This window comes from Protopterus annectens, chromosome 3.part0 (genome assembly GCF_019279795.1).
Source record: "Protopterus annectens isolate FY-2018-M chromosome 3.part0, PAN1.0, whole genome shotgun sequence".
Classification (NCBI taxonomy): Eukaryota; Metazoa; Chordata; order Ceratodontiformes; family Protopteridae; genus Protopterus; species Protopterus annectens.
In genome coordinates, this window is record NC_056731.1 from 1,594,771,911 (window position 1) to 1,594,790,035 (window position 18,125).

Genomic DNA, 18,125 nt, shown 5'->3' on the forward strand with positions numbered 1-18,125 from the left:
AGGAAAAAACAAAAATGATTCTGATTGTCCCAGACTGGCCCCGCCAGTACTGATATCCGATCTTAAGGAACTTGTCTCATTGCCCAGCCTGGACCTTACCTCAAATACCTCACCTACTGTCCCAACAAAACAATCAGATTCTGCACAGCCAACTCAGGACTCTAAACCTGGCAGCATGGCGGATAATGTAGCCATACAAAGCACACCTCTCAGTAAAGCTGTGATGGATGTTATTTTGGATGCTAGAAGGCCTAGTACTAGAAAATTCTATGCTGGAAAATGGAAGAGATTTTGTGCTTGGAACCAAGCTCAAGGAAATTCCTCAGATTTTGCACTACTTAACTGAGATGCTGGACAAAGGCCTATCTTTTTCATCAATTAAAATTCATGCCTCTGCCATTTCGGCTCATTACAATACAGAGCCACCACTCTTTTCTCATCCTTTATTAAGGCAGTACCTCAGAGGAGCCAAAAATGTAAGGCCTCCAAGGAGACCACCCATGCCTGCATGGGACTTCAATTATGCATTGGAAAAACGCACCCTACCTCCTTTTGAGCCAGCTGCTACTGCGGATATAAAGTTCTTATCTTGGAAAACAGCTCTGCTCCTAGCAATAACTTCTGCAAGACGAGTATCAGAGCTACAGGCTCTCATGGCTGTGGAACCTTTTATCCAGACAGGGTCTCTCTGAGGACAAACCCTACATTTATGCCTAAGGTGTGGTGTCCAGTGTAGCCCTTAACCAAACTATTCATTTGCCAACTTTTTATCCAAATCCACAGAACAAGGGGGAGAAAATTCTGCATTCTTTGGACGTACACAGACAACTTAGATTCTATTTGGACAAAACTAAAGTTTTCAGAAAGACAGAACAATTACTAGTGGCATATGCTGCAGGATCACAAGGAAAGGCTATCTCCAAGCAGACTATTTCAAAGTGGATAGGTCACTGCATTTGTTTCTGCTACTCTCAGCATGGCAAGCCATTGCCTAAGGGCATTAGGCCACATCCAACCAGAGCGGCAGCCACTTCGGCAGCCTTTCTCAGGGGAATACTAACCAAAGACATTTTAGAGGCTGCTACTTGGAGTCAGTGCACACCTTTACAAAGCATTACAATCTGCCGCTTTACTCTAAATCCAGAGCAGGCTTTGCCACTGCAGTTCTGCAGGGCCTCATAGCCACTCCTAATATTGTTTAGCTCCAGCTCCCCAACCATAGCTTTGGGACTCTACCCAAATGTAATGACTGCAACAGTGAAACACGAAGAACATAGTACAGTTGTGTACACTTACCATAAATGTAGATGTTCGAGTGTATTCACTGTTGCAGTCTAGGTTACACACCCGCCATCCCCCTTATTTCTGCTGGAACTTATCTTTACTTCTCTGATCTATGCAACGTATGTGGTGTATTTGCTTGTAGATGAAGGTAAACTTTATTTTGGTGCATGTATGTTTTATATATATATATATATATATATATATATATATATATATATGTACCTAGCCTACCCTTTTGGGGGGTACCTGACATCTGGGGCAAGAAATACTGAAGAAAATGGCATCGGCTGCATCTTTTATACCCCTGACAACCTGACGTCAGGGAAGGGGCGACAACCACCGACGCAGGACCCAAGACTTTGGAATTCAGGCCGACTGAGGGCAACCTGCCAGCAGGATTACCCAAATGTAATGACTGCAATAGTGAATACACTCGAACATCTACATTTATGGTAAGTGTACACAACTGTACTTTCCAGTCACCGTAAGCCATTAATTTACAAATCCAAAGCTCATTCTACTCCATCAATGTCATTTACAGTCTCTTTTAGGAATTCATCTATTGATGACAGTTGTGTTCCAGCAGCTTAGTTTACAGTACATACCCTTTCAAAGCATTACAAATTGGATATGATTGTGAATTCTAGGGCCTCCTTTGGAGCCTCTATTCTCAAGCTCTCTTGTCATGATACCACCCCGGTGTTTCAGTAGTTAAGAATTCTGACCCATCAGTCTGATTCTGCAGTTGCAATGAATAGGATGGGATTGTTATGTACTTCGATCATAGATCATAGGTTCATACTAGGCTAATTGCCCTTGCGAGCCATTGTAAGCCTAGCCAATTATCCCTTGTGAGACTCAAACCCTGCACCTTATGTTTGTAAGGCAAACACCTTAACCATTAGGCCACCCTCCCAACCCAATACTTCGTAACACTAAATCCTTTCATTCTTGTCCTTCCAATGCAACAACCCCCTCTCATTCATCAGTCTATTGATTTATGTGGGAATCCTGAAGATGGCTGCCTTTTATGTCTAGCTTATAGGCAGCAAACTCAGTCTTATTAGCCAGTGAGCACAGGTGTATTGTGGAGGGAAAAGTTAGAGGATCTTGAGGCTAGAGCACTAGTTTGTCCTCTCTGATGTGACCAAGGTGCCTTAAGACCCATCAGTCATATTGTATGGACAGGAATGAAAGGATCTAGCATTATGGGAAGTACATAACTATCCTTCCTGCTAAAGAGTCAGAAGGATTCTTCCAGGATAATTGTGTTAACCCCCTTTTCTTAGGCTGCAGTGGTTCTCACTTCTTATGAAGCTAAGAGACAATCAGTAACAAAACAGACAGTGTCTAAACACTTGTCTCATGCTGTTGCATTTTTATTATTCACACCATAACAACACATTTTAAAAAATTACAGAGACACCATTTGTTCTTTTGTACATGCATTTACCAGTCATTACAAGCTGGATTATTTCTCTAGGTTTGCTAGGATTCTCCTTCAGGGGTTTCTAGACTGATTATTCGTCCTTTTCTTCTAAGCTGTGACACTCATCCTATATAGACTAGGCTATTGCAACAGTGACCTGTTGAGCACAGTACAGTTGTGTAAATACATTCTTTTGACTATCTTTAAGAGCAACTTGGACAGATGAATGGGTATTCAAAAATTTCACCTCAGGACTGGCCTCTGAAACCTTTACTGAAAAGGATAAGTACTTGTTATCAGTCATGTCACTGGGTACTGAAAACTGGGTTCTCGTAGATAGGCTGAAAATGACCTACCAGATTAGCAGTCTGGCATTGCCTTGTGAACAACTGAGGCTGCCACTCCATTTGCAGAGAAAAGTAAACCTCTTATTGATAATATGTCGAAGTAGCATACAGGTTAGCACTTTCAGCCAGTAAAGGACTTCAGCAGACCAGTATGATGTCACTTCAGTGGTGTTTAAATAACATTTTTTATTTTTAACTCTGCATGTGATTTTAATCACCAATCATATAAAAGCAGTGATAGTGTCAGATGCTTTGAGGGAAACTTGAAAACATGTACTGATGTACTTGATTAAGAGTAGATATTTTATGATTGGTGATTAATTTGTGATTTTTTAAGTTGCCTGTGTAACGCAAGACACCCTTCATTCTTTCAGTGAGACAATCCTGTGATCTGTCTAGTTGAGTTATATATTTAGACAAATGGATACTGAAAAGGGATATTATTAAGGGTCTAATGAAGGAGGGATAGAGAAAGATGCTGACTTCCATAGACCTAAAAGATGTACCTTTGATCAGATTGGCTGCGGATTTCCTATTGACAGCGGATTTGTGTTGTTAAAAGTATAAATCATTGTCAGCAAAATGCCCAGTCCCCTAATAACTGCATCAGTTTTCAGAGGCTTGTCACATGTATGATAAGTACATTGGGTGTTCATATTTACCAAAAGACACAGTACTGTATTCCTTGGAAATTAGTTTAACAGTGTGTTCCAGGCATGACTTGGTAGAATGTATTGTATTATGCCCTTAAATCTGAAAGTCAGATGGGGAAGTTTTACAGCTATAGTTTTGCAGATATCTGCAAACTTTGCCAGCCACAGGCCTTTGATATTGACTGTGACATCAGAGAAGTAGCTCTAGGACTGATCCCTGGGGGACACTGCTGGTAGTGGCTCTCTCTAATGTGTGTACCTGTTTAACACGCACAAAAAAATGTTTTTGTTAGTACGCAAGTTTGCTATCCATTGTGTAGTTACTCATTCCTGCTGCTGCGGTAGCCTTTAGACTGTGTGGTTTGTTTCCCTCTCTAGGAAACAACCTGCTAGCTTCACAAAGCTCTGCCTCCCTCACTCCTTCACTTTGACTGCTGATGGTTGATTTTGCTCTGTGGGATTACCTAGAGTGAAGCTTTCTTCAGTACTTTCTGTCTCCAGAAGAAGCATCTCTTAGGCTTCACAGGAGCAGCATTTGGCTAAGAGTTTTGTTTGACAGATTAGTTCCTGTTGGGGAACCTCCCAGTCAGAAAATGCCTGTTAAAAAAAAAAAAAAAAAAAAAAAAAACAATTAGAATTTAATCTTTTTTTTTTTCTTTTTTATATACTGAAAGTGGTATTTCCCCTATAAGAAACCTGGTATTTTTGACAATATCGGAAATTTCCTGTCAGAGACTGCTGTTTTTAGCTTAAGGTGTTGAGGTGTTTGGGACTAATTTTATGAAAAATTGTATACCGCTTGTGTAAACTTTGACTTTTGTGGGACAGAAAAGGTTACTGAGGAATGGGCAGGATCTTGTATGTCAGTGTAGTGCTTATGCTCCCGTCGTGATAACGTACCTGTCATTTTGATTCTGTCAGTGTGTGTATGCGTATTTGAACAGTACTAACAGAATTCTGTTCTACTTTCCATTTGTATAAGTTAAGGGACTGGATAAAGTGTTGTAAGTTTGTGTGCTCCTTATGTCCATTCACTGGCAATTTGCCTTTCAACCGTTGAGGAGTTGACAGGTAGGATTAGAGTGTATAAACTACTAAACTCAAATGACCAAATGCTAACTCTGTATGCTAGTCTTTAAGCAAGACGATCATAAAGCCACAGACACCGGAGCCAAAACAGCATATGCAATCTGTAGTGGCTCACGCATCTCAAATAGCCAGGCACAGTATAAAATGCAGTTGTAATGCTGTGGATGCCTGTACCAGGGTGACTGCTACTTGCTCAGTGATCTGGTGGAGTGCCTGGCTACAAGGCCAGCCTATTCCAGAAGATTTAAAGTCATAGATTCTACACTCCCCCTTGGATAGCAACTTCGTTTTTAGCTCACAAGCTGACAATCTCTTCAAGGCTTTGCAGGAACAGGGCAAGAGAAGGAAAGATTGCCATCAGGTTCTGCTTTTTACAGTTCCCAGGTACCATAGAAATTATCCAGCAAAGTCTACCTTTCATTGCCAATAGAAATTCTAGAACACCTCACAGGCAAAGGAAAATTCCCCAAAAAAAGATTCCCAGAAAGAAATCAGAAGGATACTCCTCCTGGAACGCCCTCAGTTTGGTAGTACACCTATGTGACTATATTCCACCTGCCCCCCTCCCAAACCCTACCCCCTTCACTTCTCTCTCAAAAAGGCTCTTTCTTTTCCTTTCTGGGAGGCAGTTACATCAGACAAGTGGGTCTTGAGTATTATGAAGGAGAGTTGCACAATGTCTTGGGAAAGCAGCCCAATTCCCAAGGAATACCCCCTCCTCCTCCTAACCAGGTACACCTGCTAGACCCTGTTGTGCAACACATAGTAGCCCAAGGAATGCTAGAACAGTTCCCCCATCCTCTTTAGGAAAGGGATTTTACTCCAGGATCGCTCTTGTCTCAAGGAACAAGTGTCAGTGGAGACCTATCCTGGACCTCTCCTGGCTAAAAACTTTTCTGAGGGTTCCCTCTTTCAAAATGCTGCCTTTAATAAACTCTTTTACCTTTCCTACTTTAAGCTTTTCTGAAATCCTTAGACCTAAAGGATGAGTATGTTCATATTTCAGATTCTTTACTGGCTCATCACATTTTCAGTTTACTTGCTCTTTGGTCTTTCTACAACTGCAGGGGTTTTTCACAAAGTGTCTGGCCCCAGTAGTGACCTTTTTCCATACTCAGGGCATACAAATTTTCCTCACTTGGATGTCCATTCCCTCTAGGCTTTATCCGGGGATACACTTTTAAAGCACCAATGCACCTTCATTACACTGTGTAACTTTTGAGTTTTCTGGGGTTCTCCATCAGCTACCAAAAATCCCAGCTCATTCTCATCCAGTAGCTGGCCTTTCTGGGATACAGTCTGGACACCTCTGCCATGCATACCTCTTTCCTCAGGAAAAGGTTGCCTACCTAACCAACAAATTCTTAATGCTTTCCAGTGAGGATCATTGCTCAGTCAGACAAGCTCTCAGGACTGCCGCCATCCCTATGCCGCCCCATGCCAGACTACAAATGAGGAAAATATTATAGTCTGAAATCAGTGTAGTCTCAGCACTCTCACAATGCACACATTCCTCTTCCTCCTGTTTGCTTCAAGAGTGAATGCTTTGGTAGAGCAACCAGGTTATGATCCACCCAAGTCTTCATTCACTGCAGCCCTCCACAACCAAGTACTGTTTACCGATGCCACAGACAGGGCATGATGGGCTTGGACAAGAGACCACAGAGTGTAAGGGAGTGGTCTGCCCCGTACCCAAAGAACACATCAACTTAAAGGAAATGAGAGCACTTCTGCAAGGCCTACAGTTATGCTCACATCTTTAGAAAACAGGTACACTGCTGGTGCACATGGGCAACACCACGGTAATGTGGTACATAAATAAGCAGGGAGGCACAAGATCCTACCCCTTGTGCAGGCATTCACAGGAGGTCTGGCACCTATCCTTTCAGCCAAATCTTACACTTACAACTACTTGTATTTCCCTTCAGCAGACCATATTGGCTGATTCTGTAAGCAGGAACATGGTTGACCCTCAGGAATGGTCCTTGAACACAGATGTGTTTAAATCCAGAACTCACTGGTGGGGGATTCCCCAGATAGACCTCTCCCATCTCAACTTCCCTCCCATATTTGAAAAACAACATGCATGCTTTCAGTTGACCAATTTTCTAGCCTTTAGAAAGAGTGCTGTGGCTATCACTAAATGAATAGATTCTGCATTGTTGTGATTTATACTGAAGAGATTGATTTTAGTGGGAATGTATATTCTTGTATTCCCTTCAATATATCAGACCTCATTTATTTCACTGAACTGCTTGTCACTCCCCATTTAAATACTTCTTTTAATGTTTCGCCACACAGATGCCTCAAAGTTCATGATTCATTCATTTCCAGATTAATTGCCTGTGCCTGCATATAGTGTATCTGAAACTGCAAAGCTTTGCTGGTAGATGAAAAAGAGCAGCTAATGATTCTATAGTTTCATGGTATAGCTCATCTCAAATGCTGGAAAACTGTTTTACATGATTTTAGTATACACTTTTATGTGCATGCATAAGCATTATAATTTAATACGATCATTTAATTTCAGCTTCTTCCCCTTAGCAGCCCATACCTCTCAACCTCTTACCATATGAAATCTGGACAAAGCCTATAATAATGGGGGGACAAAGGCCCCAAACCAGGATCAGATTTTAAATACTTCTTTTATACACTTAGAAAGCTGTTAGAATAACACGATTTGTGTTAGCATGCATTTTTCTGGAGGGTATGAAGTCTGAAATGCATGCGTATGTCATTATTTAGTGACTTCAATCCAAGCGTCACCTGCTCCTTTTTTTCTGCACAAGAAGCCATCACCTCTAGCCTGGAGGAAAGATGCCTTCTACTTCCAGTGGACGTTGAAGTTTCTTTATGCATTCCCCCTCTACCTCTGCGCCTAAGGCTCCTTCTCAAGGTGTGGAAGGAATCTCCAAAACTCTTGCTTCTGGCACCTTTCTGGCCAAGACAGCACTGGTTCCTGCTCTTGTTTCACCTATCCAGAGGAGATTGAGTCCTACAAGAAGCAGGGAATTTAACACCAGAAAGTCTTATACAGACAAGGGGAAGAGTATTTCCATTTTTTGCCTTAAGCGCAAACTCCAACCCCTTCTATCAGACACCCTCACAGTACTTCAGTACCTGTGACTTATTACATTCAGGGTTGACCTACTGTTCATTAAGACTCACTTATCTAACATTAATGCTTGCCTACCTTTGGAGCCTCCTCTCATGTCTAGGACAGAGGTTAAGCTTTTTCTTAAAGGAGAAAAATTTCCTTGGGGGGGGGGGGGTTAAGGTGTAGAACTCCTTTCTCCCCACTACAGGATTTTAATATTGTTTTGGAAAAGCTCACTTTGCCCTGTTTTTGAACCAGCTGCTTTGGCTGCTCTAAAATTCTGCACTTGGAAAGCAGTGCTCCTCCTGGCCTTAACTTCAGCCTGCAGGGTCTCAGAACTCTATCCTATCATGGCTATTCCACCCTTCCTCCTCTTCCACAAAAACAGGGTAAGCCTCAGGGGCCAAGTCCATCTTTTGTGGCAAAAGTGGTTAGTGAGCTAACCTTCAACCAAGCAGTCAATCTGCCAACCTTTTCCCCCAACCACCCCAAATAGGGGGAAAAGAATATTACACTGTTTAGGCATTCACAGACTGGTAAAAACCTGGACAAAACTAAGGATATCACAAAAACAGGTAATCTGTTGTCTCATTTATGAATTCCAGGTTAGGGCAACCAGTTTCCCAACATTCTGTTACTTCTTGGATTCCAAAGGCTATTTACCTTTTGCTGCTCTCACCATGGAAAGACTTTACCCAAGTGGCCAAAAGCACACTTCACTTGAGCTTTGACTTCATCAGGTGCCTTCTACAAGGGAATGGATACCAGATCCATTTTAGAAGTAGCTACCTGGTCATCTTTTCACACCTTCACAAAATACTACAAGTTAGATGCCTTCTTCAGGTCCAGGCAATTGTTTGCCAGAACATTTTTGTCTGGCCTTTTGGACTCTTCGTCCTGATTTTTTTCCCCTTAAGCCTGCCACCCTTCTTTCTCTGTAGCTCTGGGAACCACTTCTCTGTTAAGAATACTGCAACAGTGACTCCAACAGGACATAGTACAGTTGTGTAAGAACTTAACCATAATGGTAGATGTCCTACTGATCACTGTTGCAGTATTCCTTCAAACCTTATCCAACTTCTCTTTTCTCCTTATTGGCACAAAGGGTATGCCTTACACTTACAGAAACATACTCATTATCCCAGGATATTACAACCTTTCTGAGGGGGAACTTGCCTACCCTTTTCAAAATAAGGCCCTCCTAGCTAACCAGTCTCCTTCATCGGTTTTCTTCAGGCCTCTGCTGGTTTGGAGATGGTCTGAGGATCTTGTATGTACATCTGATTTTATATGTTGATGATCTGAGGTCATTATCCAGAAGTACATCCTAGGAAGATAAGCCTTTGGTACCCTGTCTGGATGTCAGTGAGCTGTAACCCATCTGTTAAGAATACTGCAACACTGATCAGTAGGACATCTACTGTTATGGTAAGTTCTTACACAACCGTATGTTTGGACAGTATAAGCCTGAGGTCAGCCATGGCCTCTTTGGATGTTCCAGTGACCAGTAAAGAAATATGGGAACCGTCTACTGTAGGTCTGTGAGACAATCTACAGGATTCTTCTAGGAGTAACTGGGGCAAAGGATAATTAGAAGGAGCAGACGTCCCGCCTTTGACTCTGTTCTGTTGTGATGTGAACTAATTAAATGTTGTTCTTTTGCTGACATTATTACTGTTAAAGATGAGTTCCTTACCTTGGCTAGACAGCATTACAGGCAGTAAGTCCTAGTATGCAGAAGCCTTTACAGATGGACTTTCCCTGTAAAAGTATTCCTAAGGAAACAGAGTCTGATGATTCTGATTTTGATAGAGCTGGGGCTTCTTTTGCAGATTCTCAAGCCTAACCCTGTGATTTGGAGGAAAACTTTAACTGTTCTCCTCTGGAGGAATTTTCTTTTAATCAGACCTTTTCCAGGATGAATGAGGTATTTTTATGTAAGAAAATAGATGTTTCCCTTGAACTGAGGAGATACTATATGTTACAGTTGGATATACCTCACTCCTCTCCCATCCGTCCTATACTGCCAGTCCTGGAGCATATGGTGAATGTTGCTTCTGCCCTAAAAAAAAAGTTAAGCTATATAAGGCACCTTAGGAAAATACATTTATTTTTTCTCACCTTAAGCCTGATCTCTGTCATTTCAACTGTGCCCCAACTGGTCCTCAGTGCCAACCCTTCACCTGGTGGTAAAGATGATAGAATTTTGACCTTATAGGTAAGGGGAGGAGAAGAAGATAAACAGCACAAAAAGCACCTCTTAAGGAGGCCTTATTAAACCAGCAAAATACAAACAAAATAGGCTTCCACCAAAGTAAGTGAAATCTTTAAAAGCCCCAGTCTTTAATAAAACACATAAAAAACGAACTGGTGATGAACTGCAAGTCAGATGGGATAAGCGCTTTCAGTTGAAAAACCTTCATCAGATCCTGTTACACTGACCTGATACAATACTATTTAAATAAAATCCACAAACTTCCAGCCAATAAAGGCGATCTTTAGTAAACACACCTTCATTAGGCCATGATGTCACTTCCTATTCAAGTTTTCTGTTTTTTGTTTACTAGATTTGCTGTTGTTGTTACATAGCAAGTCCTTCAAGTTCTTAGTAATGACCTCAGATGCATGATGACCAACAGCACTGACAATTCTGAGGTGTGTGAAACCATTAAAAAGTTTTGGCCCATCCTCACTGCTGATAGCAAAATTAGGAAAATAGTTGGAGATAAACCTAGTTTTTGTTTCAAAAACAAGAACAACTTGAAGGACTTGCTATGTAACAGCAACGGCAAATCTAGTAACCAAAAGACAGATGGGAAAAAAGCTAATGGGTACTCGAAAGTGTGGCTTTTGCAAAGCATGCAGCTTCATTAATTGTACAAATAATTTCACACATCCTGTAACGAACAAATGCTTTAAATTCTATGGGCTTGCAAATTGCAATAACAAGAATGTTATTTACATTGCTACCTGCAACTCATGCTGTGCCTACTATGTAGGAAAAACGAATAGAAAATTTAAAGAACGGATACCTCGTCATCAATTAGATATCAAAAATAATATAGAAACAAATGCTCTTTGTGTTCATGTGCAAGAGAACTCAGGACATCTGTTCTTTTTTATGGTAATCTCATGTATACACCCCAACTTACATGGAGATTTGTTTAATAAAACCGAAAAGGAAGAAATGAAGTGGATCAGCCGCCAGTAGTTCCTATTAATCCTATGCTAAAAGACTGAAACTTGAATAGGAAGTGGCATCATGGCCCAGTGAAGGTGTGTTTACTAAAGATTGCCTTTATTGGCTGGAAGTTCATGGATTTTATTTAAATAGTATTGTATCAGGTCAGTGTAACAGGATCTGATGAAGGTTTTTCAACTGGAAGCGGCCATCCCATCACCAGTTCGTGTTTTTGTGTTTTATTCAAGACTGGGGCTTTTAAAGATTTCTCTTGCTTTGGTGGAAGCCTGTTTTGTTTGTATTTATAGGTAAGAGGATGTGGATGTTTTCTTCTTTCACTTTAGCCTTCAGCATTCTAACTTATCAGGCATATATGTGGAAATGTATGCCTTCTCATGTGGACAGTTTGATGGAATTGTTATATACTTTTCTACCCTTTCTCTTGATATCTAAGCATGCTTTGAAGAGTGCATATTATTTATTGTGTAGATACTGTATCTTGTGCCAGTGTTGTACAGTGTTGAGAAAGATATACTTGGGTGCTTTGGAGCTTCGCTGATGCGGTAAAGTCTGAAATCTTGGATTCAAGTATAGATTAGGAGGCATTGATTTGTTCTGCTGATACCCAGATTTTCAAACAGTATGATGCAAGAGGGAAATTAATTCAGGGAGTTTATTAGAAATTTCATGTACCCCAAAACAAATCTTATAGACCCTCCTCTTACACAAAAAAGTCAAATAAGCAAAAAAAGTTTTTTTTTCTGGCAGACAAAATGCAAAGAAGAGATGTCCGGAGGGTAACAATAACAAACAGGGGTCTTGTCAGATAAAGGGTCAGACGAACAGCATAGAATGAGTATGTCAGCATACCTTTTTCTTTCCCTCTCCCCTGGCCAATATCTCTACAAATTTCTCCAAAAACTGTCCTCAACATTCCCCTGTGGCAAAAGATTATTTTGGACTCCCGTGTGTTCAAAGTAGTGGAGGAGGGTTACAGGTAGCATTGGATACAAAAAACTTCTTTCAGGGGAGTACCTTCTCACCCTGCAAACCAAACAGAATTTTTTCTTCAAGTTCTTCAGTCTTTGTACTCCCAGAGAGTCATAGAACCACTGCCCTTAAGTCAAAGGAGCAAAGGCTTCTACTCCAGAATGTTTTTGGTACCAAGGAAGAAACCTGTTGGAGAGCAGTATTGCACCTTTCATTTATAAATCTGTAAGAGAAAGTTACAGTATTTTAAATTGTTGACCTTACAGTGCATTTTACCCATCTTTCCTCATGAGCTGCTTGCTAACTCTAGGCCTAAAAGAAGCTTACTACCACATTGCCATAGGCTTCAGGAAAGTTTTAAGGTTCTCTGTTTCTGGGTCATATTGTCAGTTCTCAGTATTACCCTTTGGTTTATCTACAACTCCAAGAGTATTCACAAAATGTCTAGCCCCAGTCATGGCTTATTGCAGACTGAATGGCGTTCACATCTTTCCTTATTTAGATGACTTGTTTATCTTTGAAGAGTCATCATCCAGATTTCAGTAGGGCTCGACATGGGTTAGGTATCTCTCAACCAATCTGAGCTTCCAGATGAATATTGCAAAATCCTCCTTGGCAAAGTTTCACAAGATTATGTTTTTTGGATGCCATATTGATTCTTGTCTTCAAAAGACCTAACACAATACAAGGTGGATATTTATCTGGAAATTTTCCCAAACTTCTCCCATCAGTCTCAGATTTCTGCAAGATAATTTTCAGGATCCTAATGCACTTGGCAGCTGTGATTCTCAGGATACATCTAGCCAGATTACACATGAGAACGATGCAGTAGTTTCTTAAAAAAAAAAAAAAAAAAAAAAAAAAAAACACATGGACTCTGTGTTTGTGTTCTCTGGTGCATCATATTCCAGTTATGGGCTTTATGGAAAGGGAACAACATTCAACTGAACCCAGATCTCCCAGTCTCTGCTCAGACTCCAAACAGATTTGTCGCTGCATATGTCAGATTTTGCTTGAGGTGGTTTCCTGAGGTATAAAAGTGCAAGGCCTGTGGAAACCTTCAGACAGACCAAAGTACATTATCTTGAAAGAGATGTTGACTGATCCACGCCTTGAAGTCTCTCCATCACCTTTCATCCCCAGGATCTCTTCAAATGATTACAGACAGTACTACAGTCATGCGGTGTATTAACAAACAGGGAGGTGCAGTGTTGTACTCCCTATGCACGCTGGCAGTGGCAGCTTAGGAGGTAGCCCATCAGCATTCATTATATTGTTTTATGTTTATTATTGGTTGTGGGCTCTTCTGTCATTGTATGGATAAGAAAGTCTTCAAGAAAACTGCACTCTGACTGCTGCTTTCTCTCACTGGAATTAGCCAATTAGCAGTCAGAGTGAAGGAGAGGAGAGGAGCCAGAACTTTCTGAAGCTGGACAGTTGCTGTTTCTTCAGCTGGAAACCGCCCATATACCCTAAGGACTACTGCAGCAATTAGGAATTCAAACATCTACTCATCTACTGTTAGAGGTAAGTGCAGTGTACACAACTGTACTTTATTTTTCTGAGCTATGTGCTTTGTCATAATTTCCTTTATTTTTATTAAATGTACATATTTTTTATTTCAAGAGGAAGCACTTTTTAAAGTAGTGTTTGTTTCTGTTAGCTCCTATGCTTCCTCACGGACTTACTTTGGAGTCTGTTCCATGCTTATTTTGTTTTAATAGTAATATTACCATGCTGCCCTCATAGACAAAGCATCTTTGCAAACTGTTTGAAATGAGCAGTTACATATTACATGTAAAATGTTGTTGCAATTAAAACTCCAATTCATTATAGGAGGTTATACTAAGGGTGATGTGCAGAGCTGTAGTAATTACAGAGGGATTAAATTGATCAGTCACAGCATGAAGTTATGGGAAAGAGTAGTGGAAGCTAGGTTAAGAAGGGATGTGATGATTAGTGAACAGCAGTATGGTTTCATTCTGGGATAGAGCACTACAGGTGCGATGTTTGCTCTGAGACTGTTGATGGAGAAGTACAGAGAAGGTCAGAAGGAGTTGCATTGTGTTTTTGTAGACTTGGAGAATGACAGGGTGCCTAGAGAGGAGTTGTGGTATTGTATGAGGAAGTCAGGAGTGTCAGAGAAGTATGTAAGAGTAGTACAGGATATGTACGAGGGTAGTGTGACAGCGGTGAGGCTGCGGTGGGAGTGACGGATGCGTTTAAGGTGGAGGTGGGGTTACATCAAGGATCAGCTCAGAGCCCTTTCTTATTTGCAATGGTGATGGACAGGTTGACAGACAAGATCAGACAGGAGTCCCCATAGACTACGATGTTTGCAGATGACATTGTGATCTGTAGTGAGAGTAGGGAACAGGTGGAGGAGACACTGGAGAGATGGAGATATGCTCTAGAGAGGAGAGGAATGAAGGTCCGCAGGACTAAGACAGAATATATGTGTGTGAATGAGAGCAAGGATAGAGGAATGGTGAGGATGCAAGGAGTAGAGGTGGTGAAGGTGGATGAGTTTAAATACTTGGTGTCAATAGTTCAGAGTAACGGTGAGTGTGGAAGAGAGGTGAAGAAGAGAGTACAGGCAGGATGGAGTGGGTGGAGAAGAGTGTCAGGAGTGATTTGTGACAGATGAGTACTTGTAAGAGTGAAAGAGAAGGTCTACAAGAGGGTAGTGAGACCAGCTATGTTATATGGGTTGGAGACAGTGGCATTGACAAAAAGGCAGGAGTTTGAGCTGGATGTGGCAGAGTTAAAGATGTTAAGATTTGCACTGGGTGTGACGAGGGTGGACAGGATTAGGAATAAGTATATTAGAGGGTAAGCCCAGGTTGGAAGGTTTGGAGACAAAGCCATAGAGGCAAGATTACGTTGGTTTGGACATGTGCTGAGAAGGGTTGCGGAGTATATTGGGAAAAAGATGCTAAGGATGAACCTACCAGGTAACAGGAAAAGAGGAAGGCCTAAGATAAGGTTTATGGATGTAGTGAGAGAGGACATGCAGGTGGTTGGTGTGACAGAGCAAGATGCAGAGAACCGGAAGAAATAAAAACAGGTGATCCGCTGTGGCGACCCCTAATGGGAACAGCCGAAAGAAGATGATGATGATGATGATACTATAAATTTATACTCTCTCTGATTTGTCAGAAAGTAGTCTAGTTGATTTCAAATCTTGCATCGTTTAGTGTGACACGAATAGGAAATGATATAGTGATTTGCAAGATCTTTTAGGCTTTCACATGTGGCTTGTTTACTTGCCTGTAACATTGCTTTCTGATGATATCTTTTCTTTAAGCTAAATTGGTTTAGTTGGAAGCTTTGAATGTCAAGTTACTTGCTGCATTTATTACTGGATATTATTTTGTAATGCTGAGAAAAGCCCACATTATTAGAGACAGTAAAGTGATAGAGGTAGATCAGCAAAAAAAAAACAAAACAGTCTTCCAAGTTTTCCTGCTTTGCATTTAGTATACTATTGGAAAGTAAAGGATGTGTTGTGCAATTTGTTTGTTAGAATTGCTATTCTTTTTTTCATCTGTTTTTTTTTTTTTTGGGGGGGTTGTTTTTGTATTCTGTGCAGGGGCTTGGGAGAAAAAGGTGAGCAATCGTGAGAAACGCCAACAGAGAAAACGTGAAAAAGCTGTTGATCCAGGATTTGATTCCAGTATTGAAGTAGCAACTGTGGTTGCTACAGAACAAGTTCCGTCTACTATCCATGTTTCTTCTGCCCCTCGAAAAAACAGAGGTAAATGGTATAGCACTGGAAATAGTTACCTTTCAGTAACAGAAATAAGGTTTGTGAATAGCTGTGTGTTTTTACTATTTGTTATTCCATTTGCGGTATATATTGACATGTTTGGCTATATTTCTCTGCAGTGAGTTTTTCTTTGAAGTTATGGTAAGAAAGCTTAGGTAAAACTTTGTGTCCTTGTAATGGTATTGTGATTTTTAGGAATGACACACAACTGTCTTTGTAGCCAAAGCACCAAGATAAACGTACCTGCAGTTTGCCAACACCTTGCCTATATATGGAGTATAACTGCCTTATGTGACATTAAAGTATTCTGTTTTTATTTTGCATGCAATATACCCTTCCCCCACCTGAACATATTTACATTGGGGGCAAAGACCACATTTTTTCATTATAGGGTTTTTCACCCTACTCAACCCTCTGTACTTCGATTTCTCCAAAATTTCTTACATGTAATATTCTGTCCATTTCCCAGTTTTTGTGTAAGGGGAGCATTTTTCCTGTAGGACAGCCCAATTCTTAGTTAAATCCCACCTCAACCATCTGTCATCACTACTATAATTATTAAATTTGCAGTAAAGTTAAGGGTACCTAATTGGTTACCCTTAAGTCTGCAAGCTGTATACAGAACCCCATTGTCAGGATTAAGATTTGTGACCCTTTCCCCTTTTAAAATGAGAACATAAAATCCTGGTTCCCTTTTTCCTTGTACCTCATTTAAAACTGTTATTGAGTTGGGCGAGAAAGGAGCACTAACTTGGTGTGTGGATTTTTAGTTATTTATTGAATAAAATTAAATGATTTTAGTTATTTTGCAGTTGGTCCCTTTGTTTAGCCATTTTCTTGTTCTCTAGAGTGGGGCATGGTGAGCAGGAGTCTGCTGCAGTAATTTTATTTAATATTTCTGTGCTAGTTTTACAGCTAAGTACATCTGCATCATACAACATTCATTTCTTAACTTTTGTCCATCAGCAACATTTTTACACATGCTAAACTGGCAAGTGAATTCTGCATTTGATTTTTGTAAGAATTATAGTCTACAAGTGGTATTAAATAATGCAGTAACAAGTTAACTTTACTGGAAAAGTTCACCCAGACTCTACCACAACTTACTATGAGGGAATGGTTAGCTTGCTTTTGCTTTCTTGTATTTTGTATTACTTTATTGTCTTCTGTTTTGACTATTGTGATTTGTTTTCTTTACATTGTTTTACGTTGTGCTTTTGTTTGTATATTAAAATTAGAAGAGAGACCACAGCTGTTTCTCTTGAGTCACACAGAAGTTAATTAGAACAGGTCAATTAAGGACTCACACAGAAGATAGAACACATCAGTTAAGGTTAATTATTTAAGGGATAAAATAAAACGTTTTAAGCTTTGCTGGAAAAGCTCACACAGAGTTTGCCACAACTTGCTGTGGGGAAAGGTTAGTTTGCGTTTGCTTTCTTGTATTTTGTATTACTTTATTTTCTACTATTTTGCTTATTGTGATTTGTTTTCTCTACACTGTGTTCTGCTTTTAATTGCATATTAAAACTAGGAAGGAGACACAATTTTTCCGCACCCTCCTACCTTGACACTGTTGTGTTCTTAAACTCAACCGTCTTTCTAGTTTGCCTGCCCCTTGTATTAATTTGACCACATCTCCTTCTCTTTCCCTCCTTTCATTGGCTGTTGTGAGTAAGCACAAAATTATCATATTGTGAAATTACTCCCATTCAACTATTTAAATTTATTAGCCATCCCACTGTATTCCATAGAACCAGAATACAAAGTGCCCACCCCCTTCCCAATCTGTGTTGGTCTTTTAAAATTAGTGGCTTGTTACCCACTCTCTCGTATTTAACTGCTTAATGCACACTGCAGTGCATAGGATATTAACCCATTTTTTCCATCATGTCTTTAAAAACTGCAACATCTATTGTAAGACCACCAATTCTCCTTATGAGAGAAGGAGCACAGGGACATTATTTCCTGGATACTGCTGATCACTGGAAAACCTAATAATTGCTTCATAGGTGAAAGCTTGGAATCTGTGTTTATGTTGTGCTCCTGGTGAGAGAAGGAGCAGAGTGGCATTGATTTCTGACTGTTTCTGGTTGGGCAGTGAGTGTCTGTTTGTGATGTTCCTGATTGGTCTGGTTGCTATTCAAGGCATCTACCAGGAAAAGACTACAACAAGCCCTACAGCGGCTTACATAATCTGGGACAAGACTGTGAATCACGAAACAGGCTGTGGCCTGCTTCTCATCTTGGAATTGGCGCTAATGTTTTGCTTCTGGTGAGAGAAGA

General features: G+C 40.5%; 1 protein-coding gene across 1 annotated transcript in view; it reads left to right on the plus strand.

Annotated features, from left to right (window-relative positions):
- MTDH (metadherin) overlaps positions 1 to 18,125 on the plus strand; it is a 1,697,336-nt gene that overhangs the window by 582,646 nt on the left and 1,096,565 nt on the right. The window contains exon 4 of the mRNA XM_044065932.1: positions 15,663 to 15,827. Coding sequence (XP_043921867.1) covers positions 15,663 to 15,827 — 165 coding nt within the window. The remainder of the gene's footprint in view (positions 1 to 15,662; positions 15,828 to 18,125) is intronic.